The sequence below is a fragment of the Pipra filicauda genome, unplaced genomic scaffold, assembly GCF_003945595.2.
Source record: "Pipra filicauda isolate LSUMZ 115617 unplaced genomic scaffold, ASM394559v2 scaffold126_size2276778_pilon, whole genome shotgun sequence".
NCBI classification, from domain to species: Eukaryota; Metazoa; Chordata; class Aves; order Passeriformes; family Pipridae; genus Pipra; species Pipra filicauda.
In genome coordinates this window covers 1741569-1762430 of record NW_024103729.1, presented here as the reverse complement: position 1 = coordinate 1762430, position 20862 = coordinate 1741569, and the positions used below count along the sequence as shown (strand labels likewise).

Here is a 20862-nt window from a genome sequence, read left to right as displayed (position 1 = left end):
GATGGAAATGCACAGAAAAGCAGTTCCAACACAAACTTGTATGAGCATATTCAAAACCCTGTCAGAAAATTTATATTATTAATACACAAAAAGGAGTTTAACACCTAAACAATTTATTCATGTAAGTCTACAGTAATTTTGCAGAGCTGAACAGCTCTTAGGAAGAGCAGCTGACCACTCCTATAGAAGGCACTACTGTAATATACATCTCACCTCTTGTTGATCCTCTTGACTGCATCCCAACAAAACATAGACAAGGATGTGTGGCAGCAGATAAATTGTCACCTTATAGTCATTTTTCATCATTATACTGCAGCAATCAAAAACTTTTCTGGCAAGGTCATGTCGCACCTACAGAAAGATATTATTTCCAGGAGAAGTACCATTACAAAATGCAAATATCTGAACAATTAATAGTTGTTGACAACACAAATTCTAGTCCATTAAATAATTTTAAGATACTTGTCTCATACAGAAGGTTCATCAGATTCAAACCTGCAAGAAGGATGGCCAATGGCAGCTGCTATTACACGTATCAGCTGTGGATCTCACAAAAAGCCAGGGGATTTTGCTTACACGTTCCACTTTCCCATGTTTTTTACACCATTGTGAACTTTCACTGGCTAACAGAAAAAACCTTAAGGCTGAGAGTCTACCACTACACTCAGCCTCTCTTCTGCCCTAAAAAGCCTCAAAAAGTAGGAAATTAATGAAGACATTCCATTCTTCTCTGTCTGAAAGAGGACAGTGTAGCTACTGAGCTACTGTAATGCAATTCACTTCTTACAGTGGTTGATTTGGAAGTGAAATTTTCAGCGGGTCACTTAGATATTAGAAAGGGGAAAGAAAATGAAGAGATAAGTACTTTTTATGTGCTGGGACTGTGGAGCTACGGGGAAATCTTTCCAAAACAGAAGGTAAATTCAGAAGCATTTGCCCATGCCTTCAGTTTTACAAGTCTCTGGACAAAGGCAAGTTCCTTTGGCTTCTAGCTTTGACACTATCTGGGAAGCCTGGCCAAGAAACAGTGCTGGGGGAGGGAAAGTGCAGAGTTACCCTGCTGAAGAAGTAGGTAAGTCCTCTAAGAGGCGTATTCTCTCATCCACCCCCCATTTCAGAAACCAAAAATGCAGTTCAAGGACTGTGCTGTAAACAGCAATAGAGAAAGCAGATTTATTCTCTTACCTTTGTTATAAGATAACCTGCCCAAGTTGCTGACCATTCTGCAAAATTATAACCTAATTTGCTTAAGTAAATTGGCTTCTTCATCTTAGACCAATTTACAGCCTTTTGGTAACTCTTGTACCTGCAATTTTAAAATATCCATTTAATAAAAGTAATGTTTTTATTTATAATATACATATAAAATGCTATAATAAACTGCTATAATAAACAATAATAAACAAAATTCCTTGACTGGAATCTTTAGAAACAGAATTAAGAAAACACTTTCAGTAGCCAACATCTTTTATTCTAAAGCTTCTTAAAATTAAACACAAAATAAAAATTCTCATAACATGTTAGGTTGTTAAGTATATTTCAAAGTGGTATTCAAATCAGTTTTAAGAAATGCAGTTTGATAAATATTTCAGTACTATGTTCTTGACAGGAAAAAACCAGAACATATATGAAAGGCAAGAAAGACCAAAAGTTTGTTTTCTGAAAAGGCAAAGCTTATCACAGATGAGCATGACTGTCTTCATGAGGAAATAGAAAGGAATCAAATTAAGGCACAAACATAACTACATAGTTTGAAGTTTTCTTGACATTATTTTTATCATGACTTCAACAAAATGTAAAGTCAAATTAAAACTCTATAATAGGAGGAGCTCATTAAGGGTAGCAGTAACAGGATATTAATAGATCTGAGTACAGAGGAAAGAAAAAAGAAACAAAACCTTCAAACATCTTATAAGCCAATGCTCTAGGGACAAATAGGCAGATCTGGGCAAAGTATGAGCTCCTAACTTTGCCTGTTTCATTTATAGAGAATTACATTTAAGTAAGTGCTAATTCAGCTTTATGTAGAAGGACCTTATTTGAAGTTTGTATCTATACATATCACTCTTCCCAGAAGAGTGACAATCACAAAACCAAATGAAGTTAATAGTAGCCTGGGGGGGGGGGAAATCAATCTGTTATGAAAAGAAATTGTTTAAGTTGTCATATACCGTGTATTTAAGTGAGGTTCCAAGATCTCCTGCACATGCTCAGGAAACCTCCTCCAAAGCTTGGAGCCAGGGCAGTCAATGTTTGTCTCCCTACAGTCATAGATGGATAATAACTCCTGCAAAGGCGAGGTTTACATGACCATGTTAGCACAGAGAATTTTCACAACCACAGTAGTAACCAAACCTGGTGTTAATGATCTTAGAGGTCTTTTCCAGCCTTAGTGATTCTATGATAAGCAATGAGATAGAAATTATGGAATGCTTAATTCAACTAACTGTTGATTTCCCAGACTGTCCAGTTGGTTGGACCACACTATCTCATATTCTTTGCATCTGCCAATAAACCAGGACTACAAGTTAAGTCTGATTCCTCCTTGTCAAACCAGCAGCAAAGACCAGAGTCTGAAAATAAGGGTACACTCCCTTTCAGTTGCTTCTTAAAAGTGTAAGCAGAAACTATCTTAGTGATCTTTACTTCTTTTCATTTCTTCCTGGGGAACCAGCACTAATTCTAAGTCACTCTCAGGATTACTCCTTGAATCATAATGAATGGACTGTTAGTTACCTCTGTTAGTCTGCTAAAATACTGTGACACAGAAGCAAACAAATCTATCTTTTATTTGACAATTCCCCAGAATTTTAAGTGTACCTTCTAATTTAAAGCTGTACAGGATGAAGTTTCAATTACTTAAACATGCATCTCAAAATGCACATTTATATTGCACAATTTTAAGTTCGGTGTTATAGAAATAACTTGTGATGAAAAAATAGGATCTATCATGTGTCTTACCTGAATTGCATATGCTGCAGAATCCTGAGCACGAACATTATCAGCATAAGCAAGGAATGCTCTGGTCAGTTCCATTAATAATCCATAGGCAAAATTTGGATCTTCCACACCAGCCTCAAACACAAACAGAACGCCAGTTCTATTAAAACAGAGTAATAGCTGTGTCTTTAATCTCTAAATAATCACTTGGAAGCTTAACTCTAAACTGTTTTAGGTGAGAAAGTAAGTACAGATTTTCAAAGGGTCTAAAGATAAGAGGTTCCCTACTCCCAAGGACTTGTAAACGACCCTTAATGCTAAACAAAACACTACTGCAGTGCTTCTTACCACAAATGTAAAATGTTTTCCTTGAGTTTCACTTGTTGAAAAATCGAGCCTGCCAGGATCTATGGCCCCCAGTTCACCTAAACATTCTCCACAAAGCAGTCGAGCTTGAGGATTTGCATCCTGGCAGCCAATGAGAAGTACAGTCACCAGCTGGGAGATGACTGGCTCCACAGTCTCACTGTCTGTTACATACTTGATCAATTTGTCCTAGGAAGTTGAAAAATAAAGATGAGTTATTCTACAACCATATTTATGGTAAATAATCATGGAAATTTCCTATCTGTAACTTACTCTTTCTCCCGATTTCATGTGCCCATGACTTTAGGTCAGTGATTCCAATCCTGCCTCACTCTAACTACAGCCCCATTGCACTGAATTGCTTGTTGCCCTGGGAAGAACTAAACAAATGAATAAGGGACTTGGGCCTTAATTAATAATGCTGTCATGGCCAATAATGTATTTCATTATCATACACCTCTCTACTAAATTCATTTTCTTTCCTTGTCTTACACCAAGAACCTCTCTTTTTTTCTACATTATCTTTTTCACTTATTTGTCCCTTTTCTTCCTATGTTCCAGAATTCCTCCAAATTTATTTTATGCAGCTGTTGTCACACCTTCTGGCTTTGCTGCCATTTGTATTCTTATTTGCCATGTCTTGGCCATTTCTTTACTCTCGTATCCTACAAAGCCCAGGGTTTCAAGTCTTTTAATCAATGTCCATCATTTTAATTGGGTGTCCTTTCTTTTTTGTTTTGGCCCATCTTTTATTCCCCAGTTCCACATTTAGTCCAAATACAGAAAAGAAATGGAGATGTTTGCCATTGTTATGTTTAATGAAAACTGAAACCACAGCCAACATAACAGAGCAAATAGTTCCACAAGCTGTGGAACTAATTGGGTTTGATTTGCCTCAGTTATTTTGCTAGACCTCTAACTAAGCAAGACACAGCAGCATTTTGCTGACCTGAGCCACAAGAATTACAGACTGGCCAGGAATTTACACAATGACTGTTCTTTTAGCTACAATTTTTTTTTTAAATTTCTGACTAAAGAGCGTCCCACAATCTTAGAGGTACTAAGGGGACAGCTTTATTATTTTTTCCTAACAGGTCACCCTTTGAGATAATAACCACACAGATTTGTAAAGCACTATCTTCAACTTGTACGTGGCTATAAAATTTATTTGAATATGGATCAATGGATTCAAATTTTTGAGAGTGGAAGATAAAGAAGGAAGAGGAAAAAACTGAAGGTATGAGATGGTCAAACATGTTAGTTCTTCCAGATATTACACACACACACAATGCTGGCTTTTATGTATTAGGCTCCTGATGCAAAAGCTATAAATGTTCTAACAGAGAATAAGCCCACAAAACAGATTGCTGTGAAATATCTCTTTCCTCAAAGTTGAAAAAAAAAAGCAAATGTACCACTAGCCTTGCTGAATCAACATCACAAAGATCTGGAAGATTTGAAAGTCCTCTCATATGGAGATGTCATGAAAAAGAACCCATTTCCCCCATTATGTGAAGAAACAGCTTAATGAACTGAGAAGAGTAACACAGTTCATGGGAACAGCCTGCAACAGTAAGGAGCTTTAAATTGATGCTCCAGGTGCTGATTTGATTTGTTTTTAATTCTGCTGAGTGATGTTTTCTATACCTGATTTCTGTATAATGTTTCTTTCAGGCTGGTGAGTGCATGGATACGAACATCCACATTCTCGTGCTGAATGGCTCTCATGGACAGCTGCAGTGCTCTCTGCAAGTCGGTGCTTTTGGAGGATTCCTGAGCAAGACAGGACATAAGAAGTTCAAGTTAAGCATAACAGGAATCTGATAAAGCAGCATCTCAAAGAACACAAGTGAGAACACATGGAAACAACTACTTTATTGCCTACGTTCTCACCTATACCCATAAACCATTGTCTTTCTGCCTGTTTTTTAAAATGTTTTTCCCAAAAGGTGCTATATTTACACTTTTGGGTAAATATAATGATGGTGTAAATAAAAATTATAAAATCGGAAGAAAATGCTTTGCTTTGAGTCTATCTAAAACCAAATTAATTTCTACTTTTTCATTCCCACAAAGTAACTGCTACTTCCCATCTATTACCTAATCATTCTGAGGGCAAGCAACAGAAATGGACCACAGAGTACTGCTAAAAACAGACAGACTTTGCTCCCTGTGTTTGGAAAAAGGATCAAACGAAAAGTAGTAGCTTTTCTTGTAACACAGTCATTGCCATAGCTAATGCTGCTGACTTTTAACCTTCTAATCTCTTTAGTCTCACAAAAAGATGAAAAGTTTGTGTTCAGGAGATGTTATAGAAACAAGAATGTTGAATATGAGTATATTTCCTTCCTAAAGAAGAATCAGAACCTGCTTCAAACTATTCCTGTGATAAACAAAGGAAGCAGGTAAATACTATTTCCATTTAGCAATAAACTTTAAATGTTTTCCTCAGTTGTCATGAATTCATTTGATGCATTCAAACCAACCAACTAAATAAAAGAAGCTGTACCTTTCTGTATTCCTGAAGGACAACCTGAATTTCTTTTAGTTCAGGAAGGTCAGGCAGAAAATATATTTCATGTAGAAAGTCTCGTACTGCATCCCTAATAGTTACCAAAAATATTGCAAAGAATATAGCAAACATTAGTTGGATCAGAAAATTCTTAAAAACCCATCCAAATCCTTAGATAAGAACTTTATTATTCCTATTGCCAACTTTTGTTTTGAAAACTGTTGGTATGATACAAAGTAAAAAAAAATGAAAACCCAACAAAAGTAATCAAGATAATAACTATCAACATTCCTACCAGAAAAAAACCCCCACATACTTTTAAGCTATAAAATATAAGATGAAAAAGAATTAACTCAACATTATCTTCAAAAACGTTAAGTCAAAAAAATTACTTTTTACTAAACCTTGATTTTCAGTTGGTGCGACCACTTGAAGAGAATGTATGAAATCTTACTCAACATTATAAACTGTCCACTTCATAATTATAACTCTAATTATTGAAGAAAACAAAGAACTCATTTCCTCCCCATTTCCAACTCTCTACACTTCTCTCTAGCTTAGAGCATATGTAAGCAATCATCATTATTCTGCAGAGGGAAGTGATTTTCCATCCCAGCAGAAAAAACAGACTCAAGGAAACCTGGCAGGGTTAAGTGTCTGACTGGGTTGTAACTTTGCCACAGCATCACGTATTTTTATAAGGACAGTATAAAAACACCTTTTCAGATGAGGCTATTGCTTGCCAGATTTCAAGATCTAAACACATTTCAGAGAAAGATGCACTATTTAGCAGAAAAACAAGTTCTCATCTCAGTTCTGGACAACTTAAATTTAGGGTTATCTCCATTCCTGTAACAGGATTTAATCCATATAAGTGAAAATATTTTGAACAGTACCTGTTCTCAACTATGAGGAAGTGGAATATTGCTGTAGTTTCCTTGGGTTGGATATGAATAAGGGGCAATAACACCACAATCACATGGCTAAGCAAGGAGCCAAGGTATGAATGGTCCAGACTTCGAACAAAACAATCCCAGGCTCTAAACAAGAAAAGACAACAAAACAACAGTAATCAATGGTTCTTCTCTGCATAAGACATTTTAGGTGAGTCAAGAAAAGCATTTTAAGCTGTTTCAGCTCTGTAGTTTAGATTATTGTCCAGAACAAAACAAACCAGTATATTGAAGGACAGAAACAGCAGGTATGCCACTGCTTTGGTACACCATCAGTTCACCTGCAACACAGTTCTGGAAAGTCATCCTTGTATCTCAGAGCTGTTCTCAGTGTAGTCATCATCTTCACTCTAACTGAACTCACGTGTTTGGGCCCCATGAGCTTCATTAAAGACCTAAGACTATTTAAAGCCTAGACATAGAGAAAAGGCATTTTAGTGTATTAGATACTCAGGAAAACATGTACAAGCCATATTTTCTAAAAAAATCAGGGTACCTCTGTTTAAGAAATCATGCTGTATAAGACATCAAAATCAGTTTGATGTTTCAATATAGAATTCGGGTTTAGAAAAAAAAGAGAATGAAAGGAAATCTCTAATGATAGAATTGTAACAAGAAACCATGTTATTTAGGCTATTGACAAATTGATGAAGAAGAACTGTGGACACCAAAGGAGAGTTACTTATTATAGATGTCTGTTCTAAGACAAGATTGACTATATATCCAAAGCTGAAAAGAGCAGGCTTAGGAAATAGAGAGAAAATAAATAAACTTGCATTTAAGAAAAGAAACAAGCCCAAACCCAACTCAAGCAAAGCAAGAAAACACCAACAGAATTGACGTAAAACTTCTAGCAGAAGTGATTGCAAGCATCAGGAACAGGTAATAGCTCAGTTGTCACTGACAGAAGAGAAATACTGAGACGCAGGAGATATTTCAGTCCCAGTAACACTACCCCTAACAAGGTAGTACAATGTCCAGCATGAGAGATCAGTAACATGGGAATAAATCTGAGCTTGAGGAAAGGTCATACAAGGGCAAACTCATCAAGAACAAAAAACAGAACAAGAAAAGATAGAAATAATAGCAGGTGCAGCAAAAGAAATGCTATACAAATTAAGAAATTCATAAAATGTGAAGACATGGGGCTACGAAAATGAGAGCATTTCAACATGAATATCTGAGAAGCAAAAAACCACCAGAGAAAATGCAGTCTATCAATATAAAGGTTATATCCACTCTAGCACTGAAAATTTCCTGCAGAAATCACCTGCACTACCTCTGTGAGGTGGCTACAAGCCCAGTCCTGTGCTTAGAAGCACTGCCTCAGCAGAATTTTCACACGTTGTCTTGAGCTGTGAGCTCTACTTTCTCTAAATTACTGTAAAGCTTAAAGGAGCTGTTCTGTGAGAAGCAAAACTAATAAAGTCCAGTTTCTCTTGGATTTGCATCTTATTTTACCTTTGCCCTTTGGTGCCCTTATATAAGCCTGTTCCCTGCAGTAACTCCAGCTTTCTCCAGTATTCCCTCATCCTCCACTGTTGTTTGTTTCACGCATTAAAAATAACACACTTTTCCTCCTCTGCAATTCCTCGTTGACTGACTTGTTATATATACCATGTCTGACTGAAATAAGTACATTATCTGATCATTAAAGAAACAAAACAAAAAGTAACAGCATCAGTTTTAAAGAATCATATTGGAACTTCAGTATCATTGAGACTTCAGTGACAGTTGCATGACCACACAAGTAAGTCTGGAATATCAAAATAGCCCTTGCTTATTTTTGTTTTAATATTCAAAATTAATTTTACATACCATTTTTTTATCTTCAATGCCAACACTGGAACTCAGTAACTGCATGTTAAAAAAAGCCAAGATACCAAGCAATTTAGGTTGCAGATAATCAGCCTGTGGAGGAAAAAAAAAAAAAAAGGGTAAAAAAACCAAGTAGTCTTACTATCAACCCATTCCTAAGCTTAAGAAATTAAAAAGCAGGTATGAAATGCTAATTCTGAAAGACAAACGAGAAAAATCCCAAATACATTCACTGCTACTTAAATACCAGTGTTAATGACACACATCCCTATTAGGCTGTGGGTTTTGGGAATTGCATGTGTGCGTTGTGGGTTTGTTTGGGCACTGTTTGTTTGGATTTGGTTTTATGCATACTTGGTATGTATCTCCCTGTTCCAGGAACACTTAATATGAAATGCCAGCCTTTCCTCCACTTTTTGTCTCAAATAATGGCAAAATGTCTTCACTCTCACAACGGACAAAAAGAAACAATTATTGAGCAAAACTGAACCTGAAAATTTTGATGTCCTCACCATCTGTTCAGGTGATGTTATTTCTCTGGGTCCCCGATAGGGATCATCATGAGAGGCAAATGAAGCCAATATCGACAGGCCGTTGAAGACTTGCTGGTAGTGCTCTCCTATGCGCAGCAGTAACTCATTGTGCAGCCCCTGGTAGTCCTGCCTCAGCAAGCTGCCCAGTTCTATCTCAGTCTCATTCTATAATCAAACAGCAAACAGAAACCAAGTCTTCATTTAATCACAATGAAATTAGCACATTGAGAAACAGGAGGCATTGGGCTCTGGTTGATTTATTATGGAAACCAAAGAAAAAGCTTCCATTCAGCAAAATGCCAGACAGAAAACATTTTTAGAATTTGTTAAGTTCATAAAGTATCTTATAACCATTCCTCAGAGCCAACGGAACTGATTATAAATAACAAGAACAAAACTTCTGCATATACAATTTCCCACTCTATGCTTTGCAATACCTTAACTTAACTAAAGCAGAAAGGTCACTCTGCATCAATTGCTGCTCCTCATCTTTAGGTAGAATAGAGCAAACGCCAGTTTACCTTGAGGTAATGAAGTGCCCGCTCAAGCTCATCCTTGGTGCAGGAACAGACCAAGTGAGAGAAGATGTATTTGAAGTTGTTGATTAAAATCTCTCTTCGGTTGACATTCAGTTGTTTTGCGATGGTTCGGATGAGTGTGGAGGCTGCAGGACTGGCCTTGGCTGCAAGGTCAGGAAGCAGAACCTGCAGGGTCCGCTGGCAAATTAAGAACAGCAGTTAGTGGAAAAAAACAAACAAAAAAATCCTCCAAACCCCCAGGATTAAGCTTAGTTCCATTTGTGTCAGCACCACAACACGCATCTCTGGTCATAAGTATGACCATGGGTATTAATAAAGAACTTTAATAAGATGGAAATATCAAGTAAAAATGCAGATAGAACTAATTACTTCAGGAGCTGCTTCACCTAATCAAATACTAAGAAACAAGTAAGCAAGAAGTGAGCTGGCATTTTTTGTGTCCAGTCAGATTCTCCACATACGGAAATCTTAGAAAACCCCAAAACAAAACAAAAAACCAACATGCCCACATAAAACATGTACACGTATTCCCCCAACCTACCATTCAACTAGAACACTGCCTAGTTAACAGTTGTGCATTTCTCATCTCTTAACAAGCAAAATACAAGTATGATTACAAAGCTACTTAGTCTTCCAGTAAAACAGATATCTAACCAGATCAGAAAGAGCAGAATCTACAGAATAGGAGCTTTCCTCATTTGAAACAAGAAAGCTGAAACCATGCAAAAATCACACCTCACAAAGGATCCCTCCAAGAGCACCAGATCACTAATACAGATATACTTAATGAGTATTCTAGATCTTTGCTCATTATCTGTCACACTTGAATTAGCATTATGGCCATCCCTCTAACTCCTTGATAAAACTGATCCTCTGTATTTCAGCTCCCAGTTGCAGCAATCACAATGTTGTTTTATAACAAACAACAGTAACTAGAGAAAAAAAACCCAGATCTTTGACAATCACAGAAAAATTGTGCATTAAAATAGAAATTCACAAGCACACAGACAAAATATCAAAAATAAAAAGGACCGACCAACTTACCGAGAGAAAGCGATTTAGATCTGGAAAATCAAACACACTGGCAACCTCAGTTAACATGTCCAGAGCCATTTCTCTCTGGTGATCAGCTGTTTGTTTCTGCAGCTCATTGCTCTGGCATGGAGAACCCAACACCACCATTTGGCTGGAGTGCAGGGATTCCACTAGAAACTAAGCATGAAGAAATAGATATTTAGTATTATTTTTCCCTTGTTCGCTCCCTAAAACTAAACAGAAGAGTTTTACTCCCCTTTCTATACATCTGGTTTTCTCTCTCATTTATGGTGCAGAGATCTATGATTATTACTTTGCAATAGAAGTGGATTATCATCCACTTAATAATTACATTCAATTTTGCAACCCTGGATTCAAATATTGCATTATTTAAAAAAAAATTCAAAATTAGAAAAGTTTGCTTTTGACAACTTTTTTTTAAAGAGAACTTTTGTCTTTAGGTAATGGGTAGAACAAAAAACCCAAATCAATCATGTCAGAATCATGCCTGTAAAATGCTGACTTCAATTCCAATTTTAAATCATAGTGTCTTGCAGCAATAGAACTACATAATGCAAGAAACTATACAGACCCTCTAATTCGGAATGACAGCATCTAGGGAATAAAACGGAGAAGCAATATTGTCGAGGGAAGATCAAGACAAAGTCAAAGACTTCTCATTCCTTCCTGAATATTTGTAGGGCTTTTTTTTCTTGAAATCATCTCCCTCAACCTATGAGATTTCACCTCGTAAAAATACTGCAACTTTTACCTTTAATACCATTTTCAAAATACACAGAAAGAACCTAAACACATGCCTTTCTAAACCACCATCTTTTTACCTGGCAGATGGGCTTCTTGTACTGACTGAAGAAAGCCTGCAGCTTGACAGCCTTGGCTGCTGCCAGGGCGCGGATTTCTGCGTACGCTGCTCCGGCCACGGCAGCCGACTTGGACAGCAAACAGTGCAACAAGTGCAAGAGGGCAAATGGCACCAACTCTCCTTTTGATGCCCTTACAAAGCAAGCAGAAGAAAAAGAAATACGCAAAATGCCTCTTCATTGTACTTGCAAGGCTTATCTGCACCTCCTATGGCAGGGCAGAAGAAGCTGAGGAACAGCCCATATGAATCAACAGCTCTGTGCAGTTGCAGCAGGCTCTGGACAAAGGCTGACTTCAAAATCAGTAATTTAATCTTACACTTGAACAAAAGGTTACTTTGCACCACAAACTGACAGGACTGGGCAATTTTCAAGACCCTATCAAAAATACCTTCCAATATCTCCTGTTGTGAGAATCAAGGTATCTTTAAGCTCATTATTTCTTGATAATTTGGCATTTGTATAGGCTTCTTTCATTCTTGAAACAAACAGCTGGTACACAGGAAAACAAACAAAAAAATAATTTTAGTGTTTGACATTAGTGAAACAAGACACACAAACTCAAAAACCCAAAAATAAATATGAATTCACCTCTTTTATGAATCCTTCCTCAGAGTCTAAGGATTCTAGTATGTTCTTTATACAGTCACTGAAAGCCACTCTTACATCTTTGTCTGGATCTTCCATTAGATTTAATAAAGACCCAACAAGAATCTTCACACTGGACTCATCAGTGTTAAAATCCAGATGTTTGCAAAGATGAGGTATATTTTTTATAAATGCTGGGTGGTATGGTTGGAGGAGGAAAGGAAAATATATTTTTAATACCTTTTCAAAATCTACTGAAGTGCACAAAACAGTGATGCAAGCGAGCCATAAAGCACACTATACTTTTTTTAATCAAAAGAGTAAACACTGTAAAACAGAAAAGCTATTTAAAACTCAGATTTTATCAATTATTACAGTCTTAGATATAGTCATAGACCAAAATTAAGCCAAGGTAGTTTAAAAGAATATTAATGACAATATTAAACATTAGCAGTGATATCAACTGAAATATAACACTTCAAGTTATAGCTATAAAAAACCCAATATAGAATAAAAGGAATGGAGAAAGGTACAGAAGCAGTGACTTAGTACCTCATATGGAAGTATAAAATGTTAATAAAGGTAAAGCCACATACCTAGCTTTACTGAACTGGGTGCTTTACTCTCAAGGAGAACAAGAAATGGCTTGAAAACACAGGCTTGCACAGAACAAGTTTTTCCATGAGTAGAAGTCACAGTGAGGCTGCTACACAGAATATCATGAGTAACATGTTTGATAGCAGAGTCTGCCAAGGAGGGTTGTACACAGAATGTACCAGAAAGGCAGCAAGATAATTTCCCCACTATAGCAGCACAAGCCTCCTTGACCAGCTCAGACTCATCTTTGATTTGATTTCTGAAAGGGAAACAAAAATGAAATCGTTTTAGTAGATCATTTACCTAGAAATTTGTTTTTCTACACTGTCTGAATTCTCTAACTATACTGACAGTATTATCAGGACAATTTAAGGATCTGTCTCACTAAATTATCTTTGTCCTTTTCAGAGTACCCTCACATTCTGTTAAATATTTGAAATAGCACTGGGCATGGTGAGTCTGGCAGGTCATACAGGAACTGAAGACTAACACAAAAGGACAGAGAACACCAAGACATATATACAAAAGGTAAAGAAACTGGAAAAATTATAAGAGACACATGGACAAATATGGCATAGATTTCATTGACAAAGATAGCTCCTTTCTCTCTTTAATTTAAATGGGGTCCTCTAGCCAGGAAAGGAACTTGCATACTGACATGGTAGTTGAACACTGTTCTGTCATATAGACATCACACACACCTATCCTGTTGATATCTTATGACTTCTGTAACTGAGATCTAACAAAGTCTGGATTTAATAGAAATTAACTTTTTTTTTGGTGCTTGTACTACATTTCTTATTTTCTGGTTTTCTTCTTGCCCAAACCCAGAAAAGCAGCATCAATACATACAAAAGGGCTTTGGGAATCGTGCTGCAGGACTGCACACTTGTGGGATGAAGCAGAAGAGAGAATCCTTTCACACAAGTAGCCCGAATTACTTCATGGGGACTTTGTAGTGCCCAATGATAAATGGATTTTCTCCAATCCAGATGAATGTTTCTTGGGAAGAGAGACAGAAGGAGCACACAGTATGACTGAGTTCGGAGTGCTAAAGGGAAAAAACAAAGCAAGCAATTACTTGATTTAAACTTTTAATACCATCAATCACCATAAGAGGGTAAAGAAAATAATTTTGCTTTAGAAAAATCATTCCAAAGTGATATTGGGTTTTATATACTTTAACATACTTACAGAAACTCTGTGCAGTTTTTTGACTCAAAACTAGAGGATCAAACCCAAACATGGATGGCTTAAAACAAGAATCATCAGGATGGCTGTAAATCCAGGGCAGAGACAGCAATGCACATAAGGTATCAAGAGTCTGATCACTCAGTGGAGTTTTCACTAGGGGAAAAAAACCAAAAAACAACAAGAAAAATATACTTTTTCAGCACTGTATAGTTTATAAAACATTTTATGTTCTTAATTTGCTACAAAACGTTACTTTTTCTATCAATGAAGATTAGTATCACTATTCCCACATGTTGATATCCTACATTTTAGACATGTAATAATAAATCTTGTAGTGCTACAGCAAAATAACCTAAAAACCTCATTAAACAGCTGACAGAATGTAATACATGAGCAGCAGAATGAAGTTGGGTATTTCTGGATTTGTGTGAAGACTCTCAGGTGGACTCTGGGATGTCTAAAAAGCTAAACTCAAAATAACTCTTAGTCTTAGAGTCTGTCCTCCATCCTACACCCTGGTTACTTTTTTAAAAAACATGCAAGTATTTTATATTTTTGGTACAATTCCTGCATGCCACATTGCTGAAGCTGGTCACAAGCTTGGAAATTGAGTGGAACTAAGATAATAAGGCATGCTGCCTCTGTGTGTTTTAAAAAGAAAACTGCCTGAAGTTTGTTCCTTTCTTATGTATTTTCACTATCCTCGTTTACTCTCTTGGTCAGATAAAAATCAAAAGAAGTACAGACAAAGAGAAGTAAAACATGTTCAAAAAGGAATGCAAATTAAGCTCCCTAAAAGAGAATAATGTTATTTTTTTACTTTATTTAGCTTTTTTTTTTTACAAGACTTTGAATACTGGCACAAGATCTAGAATTTCAGTACCTCTACCACAACAGACTAACACAGTCGGATGCATTCCTAATTCACAAATACAGTAAAAGACATGTTAGTTTAAAGGATTTCTCACCTTGTGCATACAGCAAGGCATCAAAGATTTTCACTATTCTGTCAATCACTTGTTCTAGATTAACAATCTGTGTAGCAGCCTCTAACAGGTTTCTGCAGACTTTCACTACTCTTGTGATAAAATCAGAGGAAATCCACTTGAACTGTGTATTCACCACTGAATCTGAGGAGCTTGGAGAACTCTTACATGTGCCAGAGTTACACGGATGAAATACTTTATGATCTATACTGTTAAAACAGAAATCACATGATCAATTCAACAGATTATAAACATTTAATATTGTACTGCTTGCAAGCGAAGTTATTATGAAAGTGTATTTCTTCGAAACACACAGGACTTACCAACACTTATGCTGATACATGGACAAGCATTAAAGTAATCTATGCCAATCTTAAGGACAGTTACAAGAAACTGTTGGTCTCACAGTTTCTCCTTGGTCCCTTTACCTGGCAGAATTTGTTGGGGGAGAACAATGAACTATGCCCAGAGCAGCCAGTCGCAGAACCACAGCAATCCCTTCCACAGTCTGGAGAACATCCACTGGCAGAACTTCTTTCTCAAGGATGGATATTAAGGATGCAGCTTTCTCAGTGATGGCATTCCAGAGAGAGCTCTTCAGTTTCACGTTCACAGGGCTACGTCTGTAATTTGACCATATTAATTATTTTCCAACACATACTTTTTTTCAGAAAAGATAAATCATCAGAGCAAAACCAGTGCTAAGCCATGTTTGATACAGGATTAGGAATATACCAAATGAAGCTTTAGCTTAAATGTGCTCTTTGGGAGGAAAAGAGACTAACTCTGAATTTAAGTATGACTCAAATCAGACTTATCTGAAAGGCTATAAAGCCATAACTCTACAATCCTTGGAAGGTCTTGGTGACCATAAAAAGCCAAACACTTACACTCATCTTTGAGAAAGGCAAAACAAAGAGGATCCAAGGAATCCTCTAGCCCTGTTAGCCTAACCTCAGTCCCAGGGAAGGTTATGGAAAAAGTCTTCCCTGAACTGATATCTACCTGCATGAGGGACAGGAAGGTGACTGTAAATGGCCATTACAAATTTACCAGGGGCAAATCCTGCCCTCGATTTCTTTCCACACTGAGAGAGGCAGCTCTGTGGAGAAAAGGAGAGCTGTTATTTCAGAAGACTTCAACTGGCTACAAAACTTGGCCGGCAAGAACTTCATGAAGGTCCACAGGACAAGTCCTGCAACTGACACAAAATTCCTGATGGAACAGAACCAGTTGGGGGCTGACTGACTGTACAGGAGCTTTGGAGAAAGTGGCCCGGTGGACTCGTGGAAAAGTTGACTATAAGCAGTGTGACCTTGTTGCAAAGAAGGTCATACTGGGCTGTACTCAGGAATGAAGGCTGATCAAGAGCCCACAGCTGGAGTACAGCATGAAGCCAGCTTTGAGTGCCCAAATACAAGAAAGATCAACAGCTGGAGCAAGTCCAAGAAAATCAGGGAGCTGAAGCACAGCACAAGCAGAGGCTGAGAGAACTGGCTTTGTTTACCTGTTCTCAACCTGACTTAAGTAGATCTGCTTTAAGTACATCCTGCTTAATAGCACAGCCAAACACATGATTCTGTCACTTTGTATGGATGCTCTCAGCTTTTCTGTTCTCAGTAGGTAAAAATGAAAATAATTTCCACTGAACATATTAAAAATACAGTCTCTTTAACTAAAGCTTGGCTTAAAAATCACTGTAGATTTTGATCCTTCAAAATATCACTTGGATTTTTTTCCCCAGAAGATACTTCAATGTGGCTGTTAAGAACTAACTGCCTCAAAAAGTTGTTATTTATTATTCAAGAGCCAAATTACTACAAAAGTACTTATTGAGTAAGTGTCATACATTGAAGGGGTGGGTGATTTCTTTGGATGCTTTGTGGGCAGGCTTAGTCGTCGCCTTTTCTCTGGAACTTCATCACTGCTGCTGCTCCACCCATCAGTGTCAGAAGTTTCTTGCTGGTTCTCATGAAGCTCCTGAAGGATTTCTTCTGTTTGTGTTTTTAACGCCGTATAAAGTGGACTCACCAGATACTGGGATGGACAAACAACAGAGGCACCATGATGTATGCTCTGCCTTACTTCCCAAAGATGTGCTATTATTGTTTCTGACTTAAAATACAAAATTTCAAAATATTATGGTTACAAAGTTCTTAAAAACCTTTCTGTCCAAAAACTTAATTATAAGATGAAAGCTCTTATAAGCAATGAAGTTTCCTGTGTTACTACCAGAGAGGATGCAGCTTGTACAGCTGTTTCCCAGTTCCTGCCATAATACCTTGCTACCAAAGCCATCAGGACAGACACACAAAGTTTAAGAGACAACAGATACAATACACACATGAATGCATGGGGTAGAGGGAACACTCAGCACATCAACACCTTCCTGTCCCTAACAAACATGATAAAATCACATGGTTAGAAAGTAAGAACTCAGAAGAATGGAAATTACTTATAAAGCTGCCCTCATATGAGTGTACTCTGGGCCTTACTCCCATTTTATACTTTTCTGATGTTATTTATGATTACAGACAGTTCTGCCTGCATAGCTTATCAACAGTTCAATACATCTAAAAAACAGAAGAGTCCAGCTACATTCCACTGATCAAAGAAATCTGACCTGTACAAACATATGAAACAGTTAAAAAACAAGGAGTATCAGCCTAAATATGCAACTAAAAATAGCATTTCCTGAATTTTCTTCTTTGTATAGGTGTAGGTTTTTGTATCTGATCTATTCACACAACAAATACTGTTTTTAAAATTAACCTACCTCTTGTTCCTCCTGAGTTCCAACCACATTCACAAAAATCCCACATATGGTACTGATATGGGCTTTTCTTACTTGTAAGGCAGATTCATAGCCAGTTGGAACGAATTCCAGAAAATACTGCAGTATATGGCAAAAAGTAGTTTTCAGCTGTTCAGACTGAAGACACCTAAACACATCCCCTTCAAACAGTGCACAGAGCTTCTCCAGCAGCATATTGAAGTAGACAGGTTCAATCTTTTTGTAAGAATCTGCTTCAAAAGGCAACAATGTCCTCACTAACAGTAAGAAGGGTTCTCCAAAGAGTTCTGATTCCTCAGTATCCATTTCAAGGGCTGACTGCAGAATTTCAAAAAAGACTGTGAAGAAAACACTGGCCAGTTGTTCTGGAGGTCCTCCTAAATGAATTAACTTCACCAGAAACTTCATTGCCAAAGTTTTAACTTTAGGACTGCCATACTCCAACAGGGAGCAGCCTATCCCCCAGAGAATAATATCTTGTCTGACAAAAAACACATCTGCAACAATATCTGTCAGAATAGACATTAATATAACCTCCAAACTTTCTACATTGGGCATACCCATCAGCTGTAATGGTGCCAATCTTAAATATCCCACTTTGTCACTTATACTGCTTGAAAATCTCTTTACAGTCACTGGCCAGATCAGTCCATTTCCCCTGGGATGTTTCTGTGCATCTCTTTCATGCAAGATGATTAAGTCTTGGAAAAGCTGCAGCAAGTCTTTAGTTAGTACTTCAAAAATGGAGCAACTTTTCATTTTAAACAGAAAAAGTAGAGAGCAAATGACATCACAAATGTTCTTGTGCAATGTGTTGCAGTTTGGAGTTGCAGCAATTCGTAGAAGCCTTGTTATGATCCAGTTACTAAATTCTAGGACAATGAAAGAGAAACAGCAAACGGAAAATTATTAAGATAAAACCCACCGTCTCCTAATGAGCACCTCCCTGGGAGCATATTGCTTATCAGTAAAACAAAGGAAAACTTGAGATAAATGCATGTAGGCCTAGTAAACAGAGCCTTCACTGGGACATTTATTCAGCAGATCCCACTGAAAAACAGGAAAAGAGGAGGGAGCAGCACACCGGGGTTGGGGTGGGAATGGAAGACACATATTTTCACTGGGTGGTTCCAGCCATTTTCCTCTGCCTAAAAAAACCCCTCAGGCAATGAGTACAGCATTTCTCATCAACATGAGCCAGGTAATACCACTACACAACGGGAATGAGTAACATCAAAATCTGTCCCAATAAACTGCCATTATCACAAGTGCAAATCCATTCACAATATTCTAAGTCTAATCATCATATTCACTTATAAATTTGTAACAAACTTCCACACCTGCCTTTCTCCCATTTCTGTTCTCTTGGATGATGTCCACAACTTTAAATCTTGAAAATACCAAGCTTCAACATAACATTTTCAACAAACTCACCTATGCAACTGCATTCTGTTTCCTCCTGATTTCCATCCACATTTACAAACATAAGGGGGGAAGATTTCATGATATATTGAATAAAATCAAGCAACATTACAGAACTTGGCTGCGAATCTGATTTCTTAATTAGTTCCAAAGCAACTTTAAAAAGAAAAAGCAGACAAGAATATTTGAATTAGCATTGTAATAAATCAACTTCACAAATTTTGTTCACACCTAATGAGGATATTTTTATATGTATAAAACACTATGATATGGTTTTGAACCTCCCAAATTATTTATTTATTGAGAGTATGCTTTTTTAATCCATGAAGATGATTTTGTGCATATGTACAACCCTCTGTGTGACTCCCAACTGTCTGAAGAGAAATATAAATTCCTCACTAAATAATATTAACACCACATGCACTAACATTCAGTTAACATCCTATCCAACTGTGTGATGAGTGAAGAACAGCAAATACCTAACATTTCCCTAGGTTTATAGTCTTGGTAGAGAAACAACTCTGAGAATTGTTCTAAATCTTCAGGAAATACAAGTTTTTAAATGGTAAATCCAGCTTACTGAAGCAGAAAGTTTAACAAAACACTAAACATATCTAACGCTGCTCCTTTGAAACAGGGTATCTGAATCACATTGAATTCCACAGGGTTAGCTAGCACAAGAAGGAAACTATCTGAGATTCAGACAGCAGTTACCCAGAAAATTGATATGGCAATGATAAAATACAACACTTACGTATTCAAAGTACTATATAAAGCAAATTGGATTTTTATTTTTACAGCCTTTCCTTTCAGTACTATAAAAGAATTAATGAATGCATCACCTACAGAGTAACATGAGCATGAATTGATCAATTCACTAGCGAAAGTATCAGTCTTACTGAGACAGCTACAAGAAATTATAGCTTGGAAAGAGTAAGTTATCCTTACTCTGATTCTCTTGGATGCAAGTGTACAGATAATTGAAATGATACTTTGATAGTGTATGTATTTCATAATTATCAAAATGCCGGTGAAATACTGTAATAATTGGAACCTTAACATTATTTAGGGAGTACTAAAATAAGAGTTTGTTAGAATTCTAATATTAAAAATAAAGCTGTTTACATCCAAGTATTTAAATTCTGAAAGAACACATGTGATTATTAAGAATTGCAAGCTATATTATTCATTAACAATCACAGTACATGATACTCCTGCTTTTCAGTGTTGCCAGCACCTGTATTCATACAAGCCTGCACTGCTTTTTTCCCCTCCTTTTTTTGGGGGTGTGTATGTGTGTGTGTTTAGGTTTTTTTCACTTAGGTAACTTCACATCATAACAAAAAATACAGAATTTATTACAAAAATAAGTCACAAAGGGTATTGTATTCAACAAAATCTTTCTGAGAATGAGAATTGTAACTTGTATTTTTGGCAGGAATTACTTAAAGCATATAGCAGATAATTTTAAAAGACAGGGATGCAATGCTTACCAACATCTACATCTGTAAGAATTCTGTCAATAAACTGGCAGAGGATTTGTCTTGGTTTCTGCACAACTGTGTTGTATTCTTCTGGGCTAGCACTAAAATTAAAAGTACAATATTTTGATGTTATGAATTTTAAAGTACAAAGTAATTATCTGAAGTCTATCTCAACAACACAATATTAAACACTGATTTTTTTTCTTCTAGAGTCTTCTAA

The 20862-nt window shown here is 36.8% G+C and overlaps 1 protein-coding gene across 1 annotated transcript in view; it reads right to left on the bottom strand.

The window, feature by feature from the left end:
• ATR (ATR serine/threonine kinase) overlaps window positions 1-20862 on the bottom strand; it is a 39342-nt gene that overhangs the window by 17741 nt on the left and 739 nt on the right. Inside the window, exons 2-26 of the mRNA XM_027739879.2 lie at window positions 20652-20743; window positions 19171-19314; window positions 17719-18608; window positions 16792-16979; window positions 15371-15565; window positions 14925-15151; window positions 13957-14109; window positions 13615-13813; window positions 12762-13021; window positions 12169-12359; window positions 11969-12069; window positions 11539-11710; window positions 10706-10873; window positions 9644-9838; window positions 9102-9287; window positions 8590-8682; window positions 7053-7183; window positions 6715-6858; window positions 5816-5909; window positions 4954-5079; window positions 3289-3495; window positions 2962-3075; window positions 2172-2287; window positions 1186-1306; window positions 214-351 (exon numbers count right to left, since the gene is read on the bottom strand). Coding sequence (XP_027595680.1) covers window positions 214-351; window positions 1186-1306; window positions 2172-2287; window positions 2962-3075; window positions 3289-3495; window positions 4954-5079; window positions 5816-5909; window positions 6715-6858; window positions 7053-7183; window positions 8590-8682; window positions 9102-9287; window positions 9644-9838; window positions 10706-10873; window positions 11539-11710; window positions 11969-12069; window positions 12169-12359; window positions 12762-13021; window positions 13615-13813; window positions 13957-14109; window positions 14925-15151; window positions 15371-15565; window positions 16792-16979; window positions 17719-18608; window positions 19171-19314; window positions 20652-20743 — 4645 coding nt within the window. The remainder of the gene's footprint in view (window positions 1-213; window positions 352-1185; window positions 1307-2171; window positions 2288-2961; window positions 3076-3288; window positions 3496-4953; window positions 5080-5815; window positions 5910-6714; window positions 6859-7052; window positions 7184-8589; window positions 8683-9101; window positions 9288-9643; window positions 9839-10705; window positions 10874-11538; window positions 11711-11968; window positions 12070-12168; window positions 12360-12761; window positions 13022-13614; window positions 13814-13956; window positions 14110-14924; window positions 15152-15370; window positions 15566-16791; window positions 16980-17718; window positions 18609-19170; window positions 19315-20651; window positions 20744-20862) is intronic.